A 22,667-nucleotide genomic window follows, 5' to 3' on the forward strand; every position below is an offset into this window, starting at 1 on the left:
GTGGGAGGATGGGGTAATGGGGTGGTGGGCATTAAGGAGGGCACGTGATGTGGTGAGCACGGGGTATTATGTGCAACTGATGAATTACTGAACTCAACATCTGAAACTAATGATATACTATATGTCGGCTAATTGAATTTAATTTAAAAAAAAAAGAAAGATGCTTTCTACACACACACACATCAAAAAAAAGAAGTCACAGTCAATATGATTTCACTCACATGTGGAATTTAAGAAACAAAACAAACAAAGGGAAAAAATGTAAGAGACAAACCAAAAACAAGACTCATAACTATAGAGAACAAACTGATGGTTATCAGAGAGGAGGGAAGGGGGTCTTGGGTGAAATAGGTGATGGGGTTAAGGAGTGTACTTGTGATGGGCACCAGTGTTGTATGGAATTGCTGAATCACTATATTGTATACCTGAAACTAATATAACCCTGCATGTTAACTATCCTGGAATTAAAGTAAAAAACTTAAAAAGAAAAAAAGAAGTCATGGTCAAAAGCCAAGCTGGGGGGAACTGAGAGAACCTGTATTCTCTTCCCTAAAAATCCCTCCCTAATGTTCAAAGGATGATGTTTTAAATGAGGATGATTAATAAGGGTCTCAGAAGAATAGAAAAATTACTATGGAAATCTGGAGAAAGGAAACATGCTTCAAGTTGGAGGAAGGGGTAAGGGAGGAAGGTAATGGAAGAAGGGGGGCAGAGCACAGCAAGCTCATCATAATTCAAAGCTTTGGTGATTTCCTGGGGCCAATTCTCCATTTAACTGCACTTGTCTCTCCTCAGAGTCTGATCTGGAAACAGCAATCTTTCAAGTCCCATTTCTTACTAGTATGATCCAGTGGCATCTACCCTTGCCCAAGAGCCTGCTCCCATGACAGGACCTAGCATCCTCAAGGCCACAGAGCCTTGCTCTCCAAGGCATGATGAAGAGTCCCCTTGGAGCTGTATTCTCAAGCCACAGGAATATAGAATTGGCAGGGCTGCCTCGGAAGCTGGACCAGGGGATGCCTGCTCACCTCAAGCAGGTGGCCTCCAGGCCTCCAAATTCAACAAGGATACCTTTGCTTTTACCTATTTGAGGAGGGGCAAATCCTCTGCTTCACAACTGTTTGAAAAACACTATCCTAGAACATATCTTCGTCTGAACCTTGGCACACATCGTCAGAGTTCTAATTGATATTCAAAACCAGGACTTTTGAGAGAAAGAGGCATGCCCTCTGAAGGCTTATGCAAGGGTTCATGGTAATACCACCCATCCGGTGACAAAGATGCAGAGACAGATTTTTTTTTTAATGAAAGGGTTCACCCTCAGCTAACCTCTATTCAGACATCACCACCCCACCACCACTGAGGGCCAGGGAGAGCATAAAGAAGAGAATGAGAGAATATGAAGAGGCAGAGGGAGAAGGCGGCTCCTTCTTGTGGAAGACAGATTCAGAAAGGGTGGGTGAGGAACATCCAGTGTATATTCCCCATAAACCTAGAAGAGCTCATTCCTCTTCTGCCTTCTGAACCCTTAGCTACATAGAGTCTGTGAGAAATACATTGCTCTCCACAGAAAGAAGTCATTTCCTTGCAAATTGCTTTATTAATCAGTTTAGCTGATAAACTAGAGCAGTAGCTACTACACTAACATAGACCTTTGGATTATAAAAAAAAAAAAATGAAATCACTGAGGACATCATGTCCTCGCAAACAAAATCAATCTCACTCTGTGAAGTACAAGTTTGGACTGGAGCTGGGAAAACTGTTCTTTACCAATACCAAGTGATTTTTTGCCATTTTCATCATGCTTGTCCTTCTGAATGGCTTTTGCTCACTCTCCTGATATTTAAAACTCTAAGCATTTGTCAAGGAAACACTTACGCAGGTGCCACTGGCTGATTTAGCTAAGCGCATAGCATATAGAGGTTTGAACAATAACTGCTCAGACCAGAATGATACTTCCCATTGCAGAGCAATTTATAAAAAATTACACATCCAACCCCATACCAGGGAAAGACTTCTCCCTTTTGTTAATCTTTCACAGAATAAATGATGGTATTGGAAGGTTGGAGAACAACCGGTAATTTAACTTGGGCTGCAATGATAAAGAAAAAAAAAAAAAAAAAGAACTTGCTCAGTTTCGTGAACTGCTTTATTAACCATTAGCACAGACTACAGGATTCAGGTTTAGAGGAAAACAAGAGCCTTGAAGCCCAGGCAGCATTTCAAAAAAATCCTACTCTTACTTTATCAACTCCCTTAAGAAGAATAGAGCCCCCTTTCTTCATTATGACCTGCTACGTCACCTGCCTACGCCAAGCCAAAGATATTTCTGCTGGCAGCACATGGCTAGGAGCTTCCACAGGTGAGCTGGACTACCTTCTATGTAACCTTTTGAGCAAAGAGAACGTAGACAATATAAAGCTCAAAAAACTGAGGCAGCCCAAGAAGAGGGCTCTCTACATTCATTTCTCTGTTCCTTTTTCTAGGTAGTGTTGGCTTTGTCATTTCCACCCTTCTTTCTCTAAGAACAACAACCCCGGACTTCAGTGCAGTGCCCTGGTCGAATGACATTGTGAGCTGCAAGTACCTGTAAGCCATGCCTGTCTCTGCTCTCGTCGTTTCCTGCAATGAGATTCCATGGACACGTAAGAACTTCTCCAGAAACTTCCGTTCCGTTGCTCCACTAGGCCTCGCCGGCCAGCAGGCTACCTGAACTGGAGGCTTGGTCACTGCTAGGTGCCGTCTACATTTCAGAGCCGATTCACTGGATTTGGGTAGACCCAGCTTGGGGCTGGGGATGTCTGCACAGGCAGGTTTATACAGATGCATGTTTCAAAAACCCAAGGAAGCAGAGCTAATTTCACAGTACTTAGCTCTGAGACTGGCTGTATCTTGCTCTGATTAACTTGGGTTATCTGGCTTTGGTGCGTCCCTAAAAGGGATCAGCTCATTTTCCTTAGATGCCCCTTCTTATTTTTGTGTGTGTGAGCAGACTCTTGAGTCCCTGGCAGAGCTGCTGGTTACATGTCTCTGTTGAAGTCTTTGTAAAAAAAGAAAAAGAAAAAGACCCTGACAAAGTCCAATCACTTTTCTTGGCCCTGTAAAGTTCCCAAAGTCAAACTTAAGCAACTATGTATTGGCCCTGGGGAAAAAATATGGGTACTCTTTCCCATGTCTTTCTATTTAGGTAAAAGGAAATATTTTGGTGGGATACAAGCCAAATGTTCTGTTCTCATAAGGATCATAAGGCCTTGCAGATGATTCATGAGTTGTAATGAGACCTTTCTAAATTATCAAGTATTTCATAATCAAATAATTTATTATACTAGTGACAGGATTCATTTGGGTAGAAGGTCTGTTAACCTTGTTCTTTTCAAGATGTTGCTATCAAGTGATAGGAAATATCAATAAGATGGTTGTAAAAAGCAAAGGGCCTACACAAATATGCCCAGTTGACTTTTGACAAAGGTGTAAGAACAATTCAATAGAAGAAGGATAAGCTTTTCAACAAATGGTACTGGAGGAATTGGACATCTATAAGCAAAAACAAACAAAACCAAATGAACCCTTCACTTAAATTTCATATTTATACCAAAAAAAATCAAAATGTATCACAGCCTTAAATATAAAACTATAAAACTTCCAGGACAAATCATAGGAGAAAATCTTCAGGACCTAGGGATAAGTGAAGAGTTCTTAGACCTGACACCAAAAACACAATCCATAAAAGGAAAAATTAGTAAATTGGGTATCATCAACATTCAAAACTTTTTCTCCATGAAGGACCCTGTAAGGAGGATAAAAAAACTTTTTTTTTTTAATTTAAAGAAGTCATAAACAACATTTATTACGTTGGTATATCATGCAGACTAGGAAGAAATATTTGGACATATCCAACAAGGGGTTTCTATCTAGAACATATAAAGAACTCTCTAAACTCAACAATAAAAACATAAATACTCCAATTAGCTGGTGGACAAAAGATAGTTAACAGACATTTCACTGAAGAAAATATACAAATGGCAAAAAAGCCCATGAAAATATGTTCAACATCATTAGCCTTTAGGAAGATGCAAATTAAACCCATGACATATTTCTACACACCTATGAGATTAGCTAAATAAAAATGCCAGTAACACCACATGCTGGCAAGGATCCAGAGACACTGGATCGCTCACACATCACTGGTGGAAATGTACATTGGAAAAGAGTATGGCAGTTCCTTACAAAAACCAAACATACCAAACCTACCATATGACACAGCAACTGTACTCTTGGATATTTCCCCCAGAGAAATGAAATCTATGTTCACACCAAAAAATCATACACAGATGTTCGTAAAGGGTTTATTCATAATTGCCAAAACCTGGAAACAACCCACTTTTGCTACAATGGGTGAATAGTTAAACTGTGGTATATCCACACTATGGAACACTATTCAGCAATAAAAAGGAATGAACTACTGATACAAGCAACAACTGGAATGGATCTCAAGGGAATTATGCTGAGTGGAAAAAAGCCAAATTACACATGTCAAATAGGACTCGCTTGCTCTCCCTTTTCCCCAACACATCACGGACACTCCTTCCCAGCTTCCCAATCTTTCTGTCAGGCCATCATTCTTTATCTTGTTTTCTAATTGCTTAATATATGTCTTATCTTGCCAACTTTTCACTAAAGTCTTTAAGAGCAAAAACAAAAAGTCATGATATATACGACTACATTTATATCACGTCTTGACTTGACAGAATTATAGAGATGGATCACCAATTTGTGGTTGCCAGGGGTTAGAGAAGAGGAAAGAGAGGGATGTGGCTCTGTCTACAAAAGGGTAGATGAGGGATTCTCGTGCTGGAATTGTTATGTATCTTGACTATGGTGGTGACCACACCACTCTACATGTGTGATAAAATGGCATAGAACTAACACACACACACACTCACACACAAAGGAGTGTGTGCAAAACCAGTGAAATCTGAATAAGGTCAGGGACTTGTATCATCATCAATTTTCTAATTGTGATACTGAACTATAGTTATGCAAGATATCATTACTGGGAGTCACTGGGTAAAGGGATTTATCTGTATTCCTTACAACTGCATGTGAATCAATAATTATCTCAAAATAAAAAGTCAAAAAACAAAGGCAGAATCTCCTCATATAAGGGTCCCTCCACTTTGTGATTGCAGCTGCAATTCTCCTCCAACTAAGACTCTTAGACATGAATGGTTCATCCAGTCCAACAGCCTTCCTACTGCCACCTCACCCACCACCATAGCTTTGCTCATATGACCTCCCCCCTCCCATGTCCTATAAAAGCTCACCTCCTCTAGGAATTCTTCCCTGACCTCCTAGTTCCTTGTATATGATCATTCCTTGAAATTCCTCTTGCAATTCATGTCTAAAGCACTCGACACTTCTAAATTGTTTCCAAATATTTGCACAAACGATGATCTCTGCCATATTTTTGTACCACTTTTACCATTATTTATTATTTAGAATTAACCTGCTTTTTCTTTTTACCTAAATGAATATATTTAGTGTTATGAGTTGAATGTTTGTGTCCTCTCCCCAAATTCATATGTTGAAATCTAATCTCCATTGTGATGGTAGTTGGAGGTGAGGTCTTTGGGAGATAATTAGATCATGATAGTAGATCCCTCATGAATGGGATTAGTACCTTTTTTTTTATTATGTTATGTTAATCACCATACATTACATCATTAGTGTTTTTTATTATGTTGTTAGTCACCATACATTACATCATTAGTTTTTGATGTAGTGTTCCATGATTCATTGTTTTCGTATAACACCCAGTGCTCCATGCAGAATGTGCCCTCTTTAATACCCATCACCAGGCTAACACATCCCCCCACCCCCTCCCCTCTAGAACCCTCAGTTTGTTTTTCAGAGCCCATCATCTCTCATGGTTCGTCTCCCTCTCCGATTTCCCCTGCTTCATTCTTCCCCTCCGCTATCTTTTTTTTTTCTTAAAATATATTGCATTATTTGTTTCAGAAGTACAGATCTGTGATTCAACAGTCTTGCACAATTCACAGTGCTCACCATAGCACATACCCTCCCCAATGTCTATCACCCAGCCACCCCATCCCTCCCACCCCCACCATTCCAGCAGAATTCTTAATCTCAGGAAACCAACTGAGGGATTAGTACCTTTTTAAAAACATTTTTATTTATTTATTTGAGAGAGAGAGAGCAGGCACAAGCAGGGGGAACGACAGGCAGGGGAGAAGCAGGCTCCAGGCTCCCTGCTGAGCAAGGAGCCCAATGTGGGGCTCGATCCCAGGACCCTGGGATCATGACCTAAGCCAAAGGCAGACGCTTAACCGACTGAGCCACCCAGGTGCACAGTCTTTCCATTTTCAACCCAGCATCCAAAGCTGAGTCTCAAGGGAGAAAGAAGAGCTTATAGAGAGAGGGCTAGAAAAGTCAGAAGGATCAAGCAACAAGAGAGAGTCAAGGAGAAACAGGCACTCCCAAGTAAAGTTGTACCTAATGTTCCACCACGTACACGAGCCACTAGTTACATCTGATTTTGTGAGCCATGGAAGTTGCCACCAAAGCAGAGGTGAACTGGAAAAGCAGTCATGGAAAATGAGACATTAGCCCTCTTCAACACATCACTCTCTTTTTCTGCCCTCTGAATATGGAGCCAGGCCCAGGAGAGGAGTGAGGGATGAGCAAGCCAAGATTTGTCTGAAACTGGTCTCTTTATTAAGTTCTAAAAGCTGATCACTCATAAAAGGTCCCAGCTTGAAGGAGGGGAGTAGAAACTATATATATATATAAAGATTTTATTTTTTTAAGTAATCTCTACACCCAACATGGGGCTCGAACTTATAACCATAAGATCAAGAGTAACATGCTCTACCGACAGAGCTAGCTAGGCACCCCAAGTAGAAACTATATTTATAAGCAAACTATTGGCCCCTTTGGCTGTCAAAGCAAATTAAGATGGGTTTTCAATTAAATGTACAAGACTCTAAGAAATGCCTCTGAGAAGCAGAGAGGGGCAGTAATGTCTGCTTTGCTCTCTTTCTATGTCTCAGGAATGACTGTTATATACTGTTCAGAATCTTAAAGTATTATGCCATCCCAGTGTGGGAAAAAGTGACAACGCCATCTGAGGAGAGAGGTGGTCACATTCTGCTGATGGGGTGCTGAGATTCAGAAATCACAAACAGAAACTCGCATAGCTCTAGGTGGTGAGCGGGCTTTACCCACATCTGCTCAGGATTCATATATAACTGTGTGACGTTGGGCAGGGCTTGACCTCTCTGTCCCCTTAGTTTTCTACTGGCTCAGACTTAAATTATCTCTAAGATTCTTCTAGGTCTGGTGCTCTGTGAGTTTTAAAAACTACTCGGGCTAAACATTCTCAGAGGTGAAGACCCTTCCTGTGTTGACTGGAGAGGCTTGGATTCAGTGAATTATTAGCCAATTCTCTGAGATGCCAGGCCCGGGAGCTTGTTGCTATTATTCTTGGAATAGACCAATCACATTTATAGCCTACTTTTAAATTTTTCTTGGCTAGAGAGATGACCTGTTAAACACTCCATCTTGGATTTATGGGCACATCACAGTTGTCTAAAAATTGTCTTGGCCTATAATTGAAAACTGAGGCCAGAGCTGGTAGGCGTGGGAGAACAAGACTGTGTTTCCCCTTCATCTCCTTTTAGGCGAAAATTTTCCTAGGAATAGAAAACAACAGCTCCAGTGGGATGGGGGTGGAGTGGAGAGCACATGTGACAGTGCGTGGGATGATAGCTGGAGACAAATGGAAGCCCCGTCAAGCTAGCCTCAGCTCTGAAGGCACTGCCTCCCCTCAGTCCCAGCCTCCTTTACCTCTTTTCCTTAGCCCTGCTGCTTGCATATCATGTACTTTTGCATTATAATATCAAACAACCCCTCCTCAGTGTACAATCCTATTTCTTTTTTTTTTAAGATTTTATTTATTTATTTGAGAGAGAGAGAGAGAGAGAGCCCAAGAGGGGGTAGGGTCAGAGGGAGAAGCAGACTCCCTGCTGAGCAGGGAGCCCGATGTGGGACTCGATCCCGGGACTCCGGGATCATGACCTGAGCCGAAGGCAGTCGCTTAACCAACTGAGACACCCAGGCGCCCTACAACCCTATTTCTAATAACACAGAGAGGCATACACATTATAGCCTTGCTTTAGAAAAAATGAAGCATACTTATAGGTGACCAGATCGACAGGTCTCTTCCTTGGCCTGTGAAGGGCTTATGGGCAGGACTGGCCCTTGGGATTTCGCTGGCATCCTGTGTTTATCCCACACTGACCACACACCCACACAAAGAAAGCATCTCTGAGTAGAGTTTTGGTATTTGCAGCAGAAGCTCCCCTCATCACTTTGGGTGTGACTAACTTGTTCCTTCCGCAAAAGGTCCGAAAAGATGCCAAAATGAGGCCTTTGGTCTGAGTCTATGCAAAGGAAATGGCCAATGGGAGCCCAACGTACAAAAGTGCGCTCTGTGGCCAGAAATATGTAGATAGATGGCTGTTGGGGGCGCAGAGTACCTTGGAAAAGAGGTAGGTGAGGAGGAGGGAAGGTGCGAGATGGGGCTTTGCTTCTATTATACAGGCTTTGCACTCTCTTTTTAAGTAATGTCAGCCATGAAAGGTTTGAAATCAGGATAGTATTGTGGTCACGAGCTGTTGAGTCATCACCAAAGCAAGGTTTCCAGGGTGCTAAGAACATGTTCCTCCGTTATCCCGGTCTGCATTGGCCTGGCTTAGAAGAATTTCCATGGAGTGAGGGTGGTATATAGTGGAAAGTGCATGAATTATAAAATCAGAAAGACAGGCTCGAATCCTACCCCTGCCACACGCTAGTGGATTGACCATGGGCACTTTCTGAGTCCCAGTTAATTCCTCTGGAAAATACGCCTCACCATATTACCTCATAAGGTTGTTGTGAGGATCAAAGGAAATATGGCGTTTGGTGCACCTGGCACAGAAGAAACGTCCCAAGACACGGTGGTTATTATTGTATCTGCCGCATTACGCAACTCCAGGGACAGCCGCGGACATTGTAGTCTGCGCGGATAGTGCCCCCTAGTGTTGCACAGCGGGCAGAGCTCTACGTGGCTGACCTACAGAGAGATGCAGCGAGCGAGAGTTTTCAGGGGACTTAGTACTATGGGTTGCAGGGCTGCAAAATGATGGGATGGCTTTAAATACGACTTCCTCTTTTCTAAAGAGAAGTGAAGGATTATTTAATAAAGTTGCTTTGTTCTTCATCTGGTAAGAAGTCCCTCCATCACTCCTTAAGCGTCGACTCAAAGCAGATTTTCATGTTGCAAAGACTCCTACACCTCCGCGGTCACCGCTCCACGTGCTCTGCCGTGGGCTCACCCATCTTCTAACACACACACTTTTGGGGTCTGGAACTTGTCAGAGACAAGGCTGGGAGGTTGGGACACAGCCATAAAATCTCAGCTGTAAAAGCCAGGCCTAAAATGGTACAGGTTCAGTTTTGTGATACAATGTACCCGCTGTGAAGTCTTACTGGCATGATTCCGTCTGAACCAATCTACCTCTTCATCAACCTCTCCGAGGCACTTAACAAAAATCTAAAAAAATCTAGGATTCTAACCAGAGCTCTGAGAAGTCTTAGAAATCAACTGGGTAGATTTTCTTGTTTTACAAATAAGGAAAGAAACATCCACATAAATTAGAGAACATTTGGAATCAGTTATTGTAAGAACTGGAATAAAGTGCAAGTTTCCAGAAGCCTGGGCTGGGAAGTCCGACGGACGGGCTTAAAAATCTTTGCCCGACAATATGCTACTGTGTGATGTGAGTGTCTCTGAGTTTTTAGTTTCCTCTTCAGAAAAATGAGGGAAACAGTACCACCTCTGCAGAGGTAAGTAAGCTAAATTAGCTTATATGTTTTAAATTCCTAAGTAGACCACACTGCCTCGTGAAATGTCATTTCACCATGTAATACTATAAATGCTCAATCATTGACCAAAGTTCCAAGGCAGTATAGTTGAAAAAATGATCCACTGAAAAGCCCTCAGTGTGTTTCTGCTGTGGAAGACAAATGAATAGCTTCACTTTGCTTACTTTATTTGTGATAGTATGGTCTGTCTGCTGGGAAATTTATAAAATCTAGAGTACCAGTGTCCTATCAACATTTTGAAAAATTGTGTTCTACGTGGCTTGCTTTTCTAAAATCCCTAAGGATTATTCCAAGATAAACTTCAACATGAAACAATTTCAGCATTTGGCATTTTCCCAAACAGATTCAAACACTAGCTCAAATAAAGTAACAACTGCCTCTTTTAGAGGTCACCTTTTTAGCAATCTTGCTAGATAAAACACAACCAAGAATAAACAAATAAGACATCACAAAGCCCATGTCCCAAACCTCCTGGGAGAGTACCTCAATTCATAAACCATTTACTCTTTCTTGGTCATAATTCAAGCAAGACAGAGCCTCTTATTTCCCACTCCTCAGCAGAGTAAAGGTAGAAAATTAGATGAAAAAAACTATTAGAGGCAGGCATACTGACAGCAATAAGAAAAATTTACAGCAAGGTGAGGATACACAAAACGCAATGGAGGGGGAAATACAGAAGACAAAATTTAAAAATAAAATAGCAAAATGAAGCCTCTAATTTTCAAGGCAAATAGCTCTATATTCCTTAATAGTCCCTGAGGACATTTTAACGTAACACAAGAGCTGACGTTTATTAAGATAAACTGGAGTTGTCAAGTTGTTTCTTCAGGTTTAAAAAGTTAAAATAAAGCATTGACACTTAAATTAGAAAGTTTCAGGTATCAGGAAAATCGCTTGAGTGAAAATTTCCATTCTCTGACAATGTCAGATGAACAAGACCTAATTGTGACTAATTGCTCCATTTAGAAATATTGTCTTGCCCATTCTCACAAGCTTTTTTCCATCCCTAGCAACTTGGTGGTTTAGCTGATGACTAGCCTAAGAAAAGATCAACTTTGTTCTTGAGCCACAGACCACACATGACTTTCCACCTGCCTCCTTGCTGGCTTGGGGTCTCACGAGCTCAGCACATCCTTGTAAAAGTCCACTTGAAATGGTACATTTCATGTTTATTTCTTCCTAACATTTCTCTCCTTTGTCTCCCCACCTCCTGGCAGAACTAATCACTCCTTCATTTCCATAGCACTTCATTCCCCCTTCTCAGATCACACCAATAAAACTGTCCTGTGCTCTTTCTTATCTTCCCTGAAAGGACCCCAAGATTATTCAGGATAAGGACTCAACCTTATGTACCCCCCGCATCCCCAGAATTGAACATAATAGACGATCAAAGCTCTTGAATGAATTTCTGTTTCATTTTCTAGTTTGTCAGAAATTCTTTCAATATTACATATATAGTTATAAAAGAATATCCTTGAATTCTGAATATTGACTTCGTTGGAATTTCATTTAACTGAAAATACTTTAAAAACACATTTCAACTTGATACTTCTTTGCCATTTCTTTTGGATAAATGACCATCTGGAATTTCTAAAGTATTATAAACAGATTTAAGCATTTAGTAATTTGTTCAACAAGAAACTGGTGTTTGGATAGTCGCATCATTCAAATTACTAAGCTTGGAGACAGAAAGAGCTGATCTTTCAAATGCATCCCACTTACGGAATTGTTTATCCTATCACCTCCTTAGAACCAGAGGTGATTAAATAATTCAACAGCCCTTTTGGACAGTTTGTTTCCTACTAATGCTCATTGCTATAATCAAATTCCATATGAAGATTAAGCTACAAAATACACTTTGGGCTTTGATTTTTTTTTTAAGTAACTTAAATGGGAGATATTTATAGTAAAGAAAAATGTCTTGAATACAAACCCAAATTCTCTTAACCAATTTTTCCTCCAATTCCTCACCATTCCACACAAAAATGGACATGTATCTTGTTTGAGGCTCTTGTTGAGCTAGGGAAGGAATGTCAGTACACCATAAATGATAGGCCATTTTCTTTAATCATATTACATTCAAAACCATGTCATATCCTGCTGCTGGGAACAGAGTGACTGGCTTGTCCGTCATCAAGAATCCCATAGGTGCCTTCTAGAAAAACATGAGTGATAATGACATTGTTTGAATGAACAGACTGTCATGGAAGCTCTTCTTAAAAACACACACCTGACCAGTTCTGAAATAACAGACTACATTAATGAGCTCTCTTGGCTCTCAACAAGTGCTCTCTGACTTTTGTTTCCATGGGCCTGGTCCCACTTCATGAGATAGCAGTGCGTGTCTGTGGCGCCAGAGCCTGTGGCTGTTACCATGGGAAGGGATGACCTGCTGACTCCGGCAACCTCATCTCCCAACCGAGTGGGGGAGGAATAAAACATGAGCTGCAGGGAGGCTCCTGGCTCACCCATCTATAAGTGATTCTCAGGGCAATAAGAAAAGCTCGGAGAGGTTCAAAAGGAGAGCGGAGCACTCATGGATTGACGTAAGCAAGGCTGTGATCCAAGTCCCTGACAAGCTGTTATCAGATCGCCATCTACAGGTTTCTGAGGGACATTAGCCTTCTCAGGAAAACAGGAAAGTAAGTTCCAAGAAGAGAAGCCAAAAGATATGGACCCACCATGTGGCTCTCATCAGGTGCTGGTGCGATAGGATTGGTGCGTCAGGCTTGGAACAAAGAGAATGACATTGAGGGTAAGGGAACGCCTTCATCTCTCCCGGTTCTAGGAAACAAACAGACTCTGCTTTAGCACCTCCTCTGCTCTGACCATGGCTTTGTGGCAGAGTCTGGCCAGCTGTTCACCATGTCTATGTCTCCCTTACTAGGTATGCATTTGGACTACATTTCCCAGCCTCTCTTGCTGTTCAGAATGGTCATGTGACTGAGTTCCAGTCAATGCCACTGCTGCTTACAGGTGCCACTTACAGGCCTGGCCTGTGAAGTGCCTTTCACATGAGCCTCCATACTCTCTCCTCTCTATTGGATCAGTGTCCATTCTCAGCCACTGGCCATCTTAGAACACCAAAGTGAAGGTGACAGAACTTTCATCAGCCTGGGTCACACTGATTGGACATTCCTACTCTTGACTGGACTCTCATGAGTAAGAAATAAGCTTTCTTAGGTCAAGTCCCTGAAGTTTCAGGATTTAGCAGCAAGAGTGATCTTTAATAAAATCAATGGACTTTATTTAGTGAAGGGTATTCACTTATAACCTAACCGTAATAAGCATTCAAGAACTCTTCCTGGATTGGGAACCAGAATCGGGTATCTGGTTGGGAGCCCAGTTTAATTTCTTGGTGACTGAAGAAATATTTGGCAAGTTTCTGTTTGCAATTAGGTTGCAATGTGTGTAACAATGCACACAAAACTCCCCATTTCTCTTGCCTTGGAATGGAGATTTTTCTCCCAAACGGGGAGACTTGACACTTGATGACATTTCGTGTAGCTTGAGGGGTTGCTGTGGGGAAGGCAGCATTGCTTCAATTGTCATCTCCAGACAAGATGTGAGCAAGTGCCTCTCAAAACTACGCCGGGTCTTCCTCCCACAAAGCAGAAGCACCTCACACAACAGCGAAAATCTCTGGCAGCCCATTAGCACATGCCATTTAGTGACAACCACGAGCTAAAATTGGAGAGGCCAAGGCAGCAGTGGCTGTGGACCGTCTGTATCCTCTCAGAGCTCGCGTGAGAGGGAGAGGGCCAAAGATCTGAAATGTAGTTACATTCATCAAACAGAGGATGCCATGTGGGGGCTTCCAGAGCCTCTGCTCTTAACCAGCTCTTTTGATGGAAATAACTTCCAGGGAGAGAAGTCTGAATAAATATTGAACTTCACAGTCCACTCTACGATGCAGCCCTTTGCTCTCCATCTGAGTGACTCTTTCCCCATCCAAGCTGCTCCCCAGCCTCCCCCTGCCTTTTGCTAGATACATGCAGGGCCAAATTCAAGACCTCAGACAAGGAGGGGAAGCTGTGACTCCCACACCCTGCATCAGGGTACCTTATACTGCGATGGAAAGTGAAAGGTAAAATTACTCAAGCGACATCTTGGTCGTGATCTATAATCAATCCAAACCAGGGAAAGGGAGTGTTCTGTGGGGTTAAAAGGTGACATCTGCAGGCCGACCACCCAGGTTCAAGTACTGGCTCTGTCACTTCCTTCCATCTGACCTAGGGCAGGGTCTTTTGTCAGCCTGGGCTTTCTCCCATGAAGTGGAGCTAGCAAAAATAGCCACCTCACAGGTTATTGGGAGGGATTAAATTGAATAGTCTAAGGAAAGTGCCCAGTAGATCATAAGGACTCAGTAAGCACTTGCTGATTTTTTCTAAAATCAAATCAAACAAGGCAGGTGTCCTGTTCTTTGTCAATGTACTCAAGAAACCCTATCCAGGGTCTGGGAAAGATGTATGGCTGTATTTACCCCCTATGTTTGCTAGAAAAGCAGGTGAGAGGAAATCATTTCCTCAAGCCATGTTCTAGACTGAATTAGAGCCAATGTGTCAGAAAGAAGATAATAAAATAATACAATAGCAAACATATAGGTAGCGGTTTATAACATAACATTTTCACATATATACTTTCATCCCATCTTTAACATCCTAGCTGATAACGCAAATGCTTTTATTTTCACCATACAGATAGAGAAATTAGAGCTCAGAGAGGAGACATGATCTGCTGAAATTCACACAACTGGCCCACAACACAGGCAGAATTTAAACCTAGGCCTTTCTATCCTAGAGACAAGAGGCCAATCCACTGTGGAGGGAGAGAGGACATGTCAGATAGATATTAATCCTTGGTTAATCAGAAAGGATTTTAAGCGAGGGCGTAAATGAAAATCTTAGAAGAGCAGAGTTCTAAGCGAAGCAAGGAGGGAAGCAGCATGTCAAGATCATTGTCTTAGAGTTGGCGTATTTTCCCAGGCTAGGGAGCTCTCCGAAGGAATCTAGCAAAAAGAGGAGTGTGGGGGCAAAAAATAACAGATGAAGGCTAATGGCCTCCAAAGGGGAGGGTGGGAATAATAGAATTTGCTCCAGGGTCCTCTCTGCCCTCACCCCTGTGCTGAAACTTTTATAGATATTCTCCCACTTAATCCTCCCAACTCTGTGAATGTGCGGTATTGTCATTCCCATTTACAAGGGAGGAGACTGAGGTCAAGGTCACGTAGATAATGTGTAGTGGAACCAGGACTCATGCCTGACATCAGAGCTTATATTTGCCTGCCCCAGTTTAGGTAGGCCCTGAGGCTCACAGAGAAGGCAAGGTACACAGTGTCTCTCATTGGCTAATACCGAAGTGCACAATAAGCTGTGGGGCAAATGTAAAAAAAAAAAAAATAGTAAATTAAGCTGTATATTATAAAAATTAAGTGTATAAAATGAAATTAAGCTGTATAAAATGATATTAAGCTGTAAAAAATGAAATTAAGCTGTAGGACTAAGGCTAAATTTTAAAATCACCGCATGACGTTGCCCCAACCCATGAGAAGCAGAATCTTCAGTACATAGAGAAAGAAGTAGGAAGGCTGACCTTAGACAGGGAGTAGACTAGCAATGGCTCGAACAGCTAGCCTGGAATGTATGTGAGCATATCCATTAAAGAGACAATCCAGGGAATATTTCACCCCCTTAATGAGAAAGGAAGAAACAATAACCAACAACAGACAGCAAGGGAATACTCTTCCTCACTGAGGGATGTGTGTTATAACAAGTCCATGGGGCTGTTATATGAATTCAATGGGATGACTATAAAAAGCCCTGGGCAGAAGAAGTGATGTGTTAGAGATGCTTGATGCATGTGAAGGAGATTAAATAAATAGTCCTGTGCGTCCCACCTTCAGAATGCTTGTCAGATCTGGGTTCTACCTCTAACTCAGATTCAGTGAATATTTTCCTTTCAACTGACTCATTTATTTTAAAACCTAGCCTTGTCCTCTGCCATAATGGCCATGAGTTCATAGGTTAGAGGTCTAAATTATACATTTCTTCCCAATACTCATGAAAATAAATATAAAACCATTAGCACAGAAGATAATGTATGTGAAGACATTTCACTAACAGGGACATTACAAATTGAAGGTGTTTGTGTGACTCTGTCTCCTTCTATTGAAGAAAATTTTAGGGGTGCCTGGCGAGCTCAGTCAGTAGAGCATGTGGCTCTTGATCTCGGGGTTGTGAGTTCGAGCCGCACGTCAGGTGCAAAGATTACTTTAAAATCTTCTTTTAAAAAAAGAAAACTTTTTGAAGATTTTATTTATTTGACGAAGAGAGCGAACAGAGCAGGGGGAACAGCAGAAGGAGAAGGAGAAGCAGACTCCCTGCTGAGCAGGGAGCCTGATGCGGGGCTCCATCCCAGGACCCTGGGATCATGACCTGAGCCAAAGGCAGACGCTTAACTGACTGAGTCACCCAGGTGCCCTAAAAGAAAGAAAACTTAAAAAAAAAAAAATCAAACATACCTAGCAGTGCTCAACCAATTACTAAAACAATTCACTTTAAAAACTGGAGAATGGGGGCGCCTGGGTGGCTCAGTTGTTAAGCGTCTGCCTTCAGCACAGGTCACAATCCCAGGGTCCTGGGATCGAGCCAAGCATCGGGCTCCCTGCTCCGCAGGAAGCCTGCTTCTCCCTCTCCCACTCCCCCTGCTGTGTTCCCTCTCTCGCTGTGTCTCTCTCTGTCAAATAAATAAAATCTTAAAAAAAAAAAAAATACTGGAGAATGTTCTCCTGCTCCCACAACTTCAGAACAAAGCATCAACATGTTTCTTTTTCCTTGCTGAGATAACACAAGCACAATCCCTGTGTAGGTCAGTGAGCGGGAAATCAAACTCTATCCCTGTACTCTGGATTATGATATCATTAAACCATGTAGGCTCAGAGCTGAAAAGAGCCCGAGAGATCAACCTGTCTAGTCTTCTCATATTACAGAGAAGACTTTGAGTTTTGGAGAATTTTAAAACCTTACTATGATCACAAGGCAAAATGGGATTCGAATCATAAGTGCAAACCTCTCAACCAAACGCCCCAGCCATTACGTGAGCCCACCCCCAGGAATGGTGGGGGAACCAGAGCTGCTGTGCTCTCTCTAACCCACTGACATCCAGTTCGGGAAGAACCATGTGGGCAAATTAGAAGACCAAGACATAGACTCTGCCTTCGGTGTGTCCACAGTCCTTCAGAATGGACTGGACACATGCGAACATGACCCAGTTAACAGGAATATCAAACTGAGAAACTGCCTACATGTTCCTAAGGTAACCTAAAAAGTAGTCACAGGGATGCAGACTGAAGCAAGCCCCTAGGTATTTGGCTACTACTGTGGAGGATGTCTATTTCCAACTCACCCCCATGAGGGTACAGCTGCACAGGGCACTGACAGCCTCCTGGCCCTTAAGTCAAAAGGACATCAACATCACCTTTAGAAACCATGGCAATCCCACCCTTCCCCTAGGGCTGCTGCTGGGATGCCAGGCACTTCCTCTAATTAATCTAACGCCTGCCCTATTGAGGTTCACCCTCTCACTCATCCAGTCATTCTAGAGTCTAAGATTTGCACCAACATACAAAACAACAGAACAAAGAGCGAGGAAGCAATCTTTCTAGCTCCTTGTCTAAAATCATAGTTAAAATATACAAAAACATCTTCATGTTCTAACATCTCTGGAAAGATACTTCTAGGTGACTTCTCATATAAACATTCTAAGATTTATAACCTTAAAGAAAACATGCTTGCTCAAAGAAATATGTATCATCCTTTAGAAAAGAGCTTTTTCTTTAATAACAAAAGAATCTAATCAATAGTATTTTCTAAGAAAACAAAATACTGGTTTAAAAATTTCGTTATTCCTGGGGCACCTGGGTAGCACAGTCCGTTAAGTGTCTGACTCTTAGTTTCAGCTCAGGTCATGATCTCAGGGTTGTGAGATCAAGCCCCACATTGGGCTCCACACTCAGCGGGGAGTCTGCTTGAGATTCTCTTTCTCTCCCTCTGCCCCTTCCCCTGCGCTCTCTCTCTCTCTAATACATAAATAAATCTTTTTTAAAAACTTAGTTATTCCATTGTAGCTCATTTCCATCTCACTATATTCTGTTCCTGATACCATTTTACTGTTACTGTCCACTGTGTTCTCAATCAGTGGCGGGGGGCGGGAGGAACAGGGGGACCAAAAATGATTGCATGTCCAGTCTTTACCAGATGCTTTACATAATTTCATGGAATCCTCACAACAGTCTTCTCAGCTAGGTATTCTTGTACCCATTTACAGAATCAGAGTAGAGTTAGTACACTCCAGAAAGGGGAGGCATCTCTAATAATAGGTCCAGTAATCGTTTCATGATAAAAACAAGGGCATGGAGCATGTGACAGCAACTCTGGTAAGGACTTTCATATAACAGTGTACTTGCTATGGGCCAGACCGCATGTGCTTTCCTTATTTAAGTCATTTTATCTCCTCTATAGCATTGGTGTTCTCATTACCCACCTTTAACAGCCAGAGAAACTAAGTCACACAGCTTGTCAGTGGCAGAGCCAATGCTTGAACCCAGCAGCCTGGTTCCTGGACTATGGCCTTAACCCCCAAGCCAACTGCCTCTGTCAGATGACGGGCCCTGCCCAGAGCCTCTGGTCGGTAGGTGACACTGCTGGAATGCAGCCTGCAAACCATGGGACTCCAGAGGCATGTTCTTCATCATCGGGCTCCATCAACACTTCCCTTTGCCAAAGCTAACACCTGCATTTAGTGCCCTTGACTCTGTCTTCTTCCTCCTTGGGGACTTGGATTCATTACTTGTTTTACACACTTTCTCTCCCCACTAGAATCTTCCCTTCTGCCAAAAAAAAATCTACAGATCAGCCTTCTGCAGCAAACTCCTCCCTGGACCCTGCTTCAGACTTCAACTATCATCCTCTCGTCTCCATTGCCTCTTCTTGAGAGTGGCCTGCACGCACTACCTCTCCTCCATGCCTAGTCTCCGTCTGACTCTCAAGTTTCCGCACATGGTCTCCTATCCCTCCATTCTCCTGGCCACACTCCCAGCTCCAGCCTGCAAGAACCTTTCTGGGGCACTTGTGGGTGTCTCATGAATAGAAGCAGCTCTCCATTTCCATTTCACACTCTAGCTCACACTTTTCCCTCCACATGGATTGTCTTCCCCAGCCCCGACCTCATCTTGCTTACGTCCTGCTCATCTTCCAGGTCCAGATCCAAGCACTCCAGCTGGAGGCACTCACTCCCTCCTCTGAGCTTTATGACCTTCTTTTTTATAGCACTTCTTATTTAAGTACAAGTCTTATGTCCCCGAGGCTGTACCTAACTTCCTGTGGTAACTTCCCTGATCTCAGGCTTGATTCTCAACTGCAGATCTTCCTGCATAAACTCAAGCCAGAGGTTGCTAAGCTCTTGCATCACCTGCTGCCCTGTTGGCAGGAAGAGCATCCACCAAAACTCACCTTGGAGAACTACCTGTCCTCGCAGAGAACCACATCTGATCCTCTGGAAGTAGGCAGAAGTAAATGATGTCTAGGAAGTCAAGTTTTGATAGCAAAAAGAGAAAATATTAGAAATGTGGCTCAGTGTAACTCTCTGCTTAAGAAGAAACAGTTATTCAGCTGGTAGAAGTCACTATTGAAGTGCTTTAGCTAACTGTTCATTCGTGTGTTGACTTGCCCCACGAAATGTTCCCAGTCATTTCAATTTAATAGGTTCAGTCAGCTATGGTTTGGAATGTTAATACTGTATTAAAAAGTATTTAAGAGCTCTTTGTATTCTACCCCCAAGTCACATTTCCCCAGGAGGTTGTGACTGTATGAATCCCCAAAAAGTCTCTATTAAGAGCACACAGTGGTATCTCATAAGTATTAATTGAGCACAACGGGATCCTCAGCTGTCAGGTGCTAGGTGAAGTGCACGTTTGCCAGATATTTTAAGAGTCACCCCATCCTTAATTACCTTCATAAACTTTCAAGACACCATGCACAGTATGGGGTCACATTTCAACCCTTATTTTAGAGAATTCAAAACCAAAATACATTGCTCTTACATTATCTCATTTAATTTTTACCGACAATCCTTTATAATGTTATTAGTCCTCTTTTGCTGTCAAAGAAATTGAGACTCAAAAAAGTTAAATAACTTACCCAACAATTTGTTTAACTATAAAATTCAGCGCTATATGATGAGGATTAAAGAGTGCACTTGTCACGATGAGCACTGAGTAAAGTATAGAAGTGTTGAATCACTGTACTGTACACCTGAAACTAATATAACACTATACTGGAATTTTAAAAAATTTAAAAAATCTCAATGCTATGGGTTCCATATAAACACTATGTATATAGAGAAAGCAATGAGATAGGTATCCTTGAATATTGCCAGTGGGAGAGCACCCTGAGAAAATATTTCCAGAAAGCAATTGCTCGACATACATTAAGAATAAATACGTATGTATGTGTGTATATATGTATTTGTAATATTATATATATAATATCCACCCACTAATTACACTTTTAGGAATAAAGCCTAAGAAAATAACCAGAGATATGATTTTTTAAATCTGTATAAAGATATTTATTATAGTATTATTTACAATAATGATAAATAGTAAGCAAATTAAGAATAGCAAAACAATAATATAATAAGACGCAGTCCTTAGAAATTTTTAAGTTGTCTTTAAGATAATAAAATGAACTGGCATAATATTAAATGAAAAAAAGGTAGGAAACAGAATATATAGTTATGATTCCAACTCAAAAGGCTGGGGAAACGCACACCAATTATTAGCAATAGTTGCCTTTCTTCTTTAGATGTTTTTGTTTTCAAAATTTTTTACCAAATTTAGACACTACTTTTGTAATCTGGAAAAAAACCCTGTTATTTAAAGACAACAAAGAGGGACACCTGGGCGGCTCAGTCAGTTAAGCGTCTGCCTTCAGCTCAGGTCATGATCCCAGGGTCCTGGGATCGAGCCCTGCATTGGGCTCCCTGCTCAGTGTGGAGCCTGCTTCTCCCTCTCCCTCTGCCTCTGCCCACCATTTGTGCTCTCTCTCACTCTCTCTCTCTCAAATAATAAATAAATAAATAAATAAATAAATAAATAAATAAATAAATAAATAAATAATCATATCCACAGTTGCACAGGAACTTAAAGCCAACTTTTTGCCTCCAACCTCAGGACACTAGTGCCTGCACCACTCTTTCTCACTATGCAGAGGAATGAGCCATCATATAAAATACACCGGCCATCACAATGTGATCAGTCAACTCTGTAAAATGGCCAATTAGTACGAAGCAAATGATATTAGATTGTTTCATACGTAGTCTTATGTAGACACAGCCCCAGAAAGGGGGGTCAGAACCATTTCCCACAAGACAAATGTGCATTCTCTGCCCTGCTTCCTGCAATTTCATTTCTTAAATATACCAGGACTGCTGGACCCCTCTCAATCTCTAATGCTTTCTTCTAATCATTTAATAATACCCTTTTTAAAAATATAGGTTATCACTGAATCTGAGGATAAGACAATCCTCAAGTCCCTCATGAACTAGAATTAACATGCTGTAAAATATTTTCACTCCATCCTCTCAGAAAGGAAATGGGAGTTACAGCCCTCTAGCACTTCCCTACTGATGGCCATTAACTAACAACCCATAAAATGCTTGCCCATAGTAAATGTGTAATATCTTCAAGGATTCGTCAACGTATTTCACATTCTGTCCTATAAGTAAGGTTTCACAGATGAGCACGTCTGTTTTTATTTGAATCATATTTGTATTCTACATACAGGTCTCTAACAGAATTACCACTCTTGGGCTATGCTTTTCATTTATAAATGAAAGAAAAGAAAAAGGTGGCTTGGCAGAGTGCACATTCTACTACCTACATTACACTTTGAGAGGATTATATCATTGGTAATTGTCATCATCCCAGTGATCTCAAGGACTCAACTGAGGTAAGTAGTTCCAACATTGCGGTATAAAAAGGAAAGGAGTTGACGATTAGAAAAATTGTCTTTTTCTGAAATATGCACATATAAAGCTCCGAAGTCAATCTAATTTCTAAATAGACTCAGTTCCAACTGCACACACTAGTTTCCTCCTAGAAACAATCATGTTGCAAAAAGAAAGGGGGAGGGGACATTTTTAGTTTCTGATGATGTAGGATAGACATGATTTTCACTGTTCTTTAACATCTCCCTAAGCAAAGGGCACCCAAAGTTACTGCAAATCAATGATCAATAACACTGCCCCACAGATTACCATGGAAACCATTAATTCTGGGTCATCTCTTCTGACTACAGGACAAATTGTTATTGTTTGAGTAAAGCAAAAAAGAGGAGATATTTGTTTTTCCCAGAAGTTGCTGGCTAAACATGGTTACCTTAATTAATATTCCCCCTGACCTGATAAATGTCACTCCACCATCAGATAATAGAGTAGGAATTTTATGATCACAAAACAGAACATAAAACAGGATCATACAATTCCTGTGTACAACTCCTTTAAGAAAAAGCTTGCGGTCAAGAGAAAGTAAAAGAATGTGTTACAGAAGGAAATTATTATCAGGGTTTTCCTTTGCCACTTAACTCTTTCCAGAAGCTCGTTAATGATAGCTTTAAGATTGATAGATATGAAGTATGTCCCCAACACTGACAGATCATTCAAGC

The 22,667-nt window shown here is 41.6% G+C and overlaps 1 protein-coding gene across 3 annotated transcripts in view; it reads right to left on the minus strand.

Annotated features, from left to right (window-relative positions):
- Positions 1-22,667, minus strand: part of KCNAB1 (potassium voltage-gated channel subfamily A regulatory beta subunit 1) — a 393,964-nt gene that overhangs the window by 369,649 nt on the left and 1,648 nt on the right. The window contains exon 1 of one of the 3 annotated variants that reach the window (XM_028103059.2): positions 2,588-2,829. The exons of the other annotated variants lie outside the window; for them this stretch is intronic. Within the exon in view, the coding sequence (XP_027958860.1) occupies positions 2,588-2,829 (242 nt within the window). Of the gene's footprint in view, positions 1-2,587; positions 2,830-22,667 lie in introns of those variants that run through there. 3 annotated transcript variants of the gene reach the window in all.

This window comes from Eumetopias jubatus, unplaced genomic scaffold (assembly GCF_037043125.1).
Source record: "Eumetopias jubatus isolate StellerSeaLion01/CBP00866 unplaced genomic scaffold, mEumJub1_p1.0 scaffold_1, whole genome shotgun sequence".
NCBI classification, from domain to species: domain Eukaryota; kingdom Metazoa; phylum Chordata; class Mammalia; order Carnivora; family Otariidae; genus Eumetopias; species Eumetopias jubatus.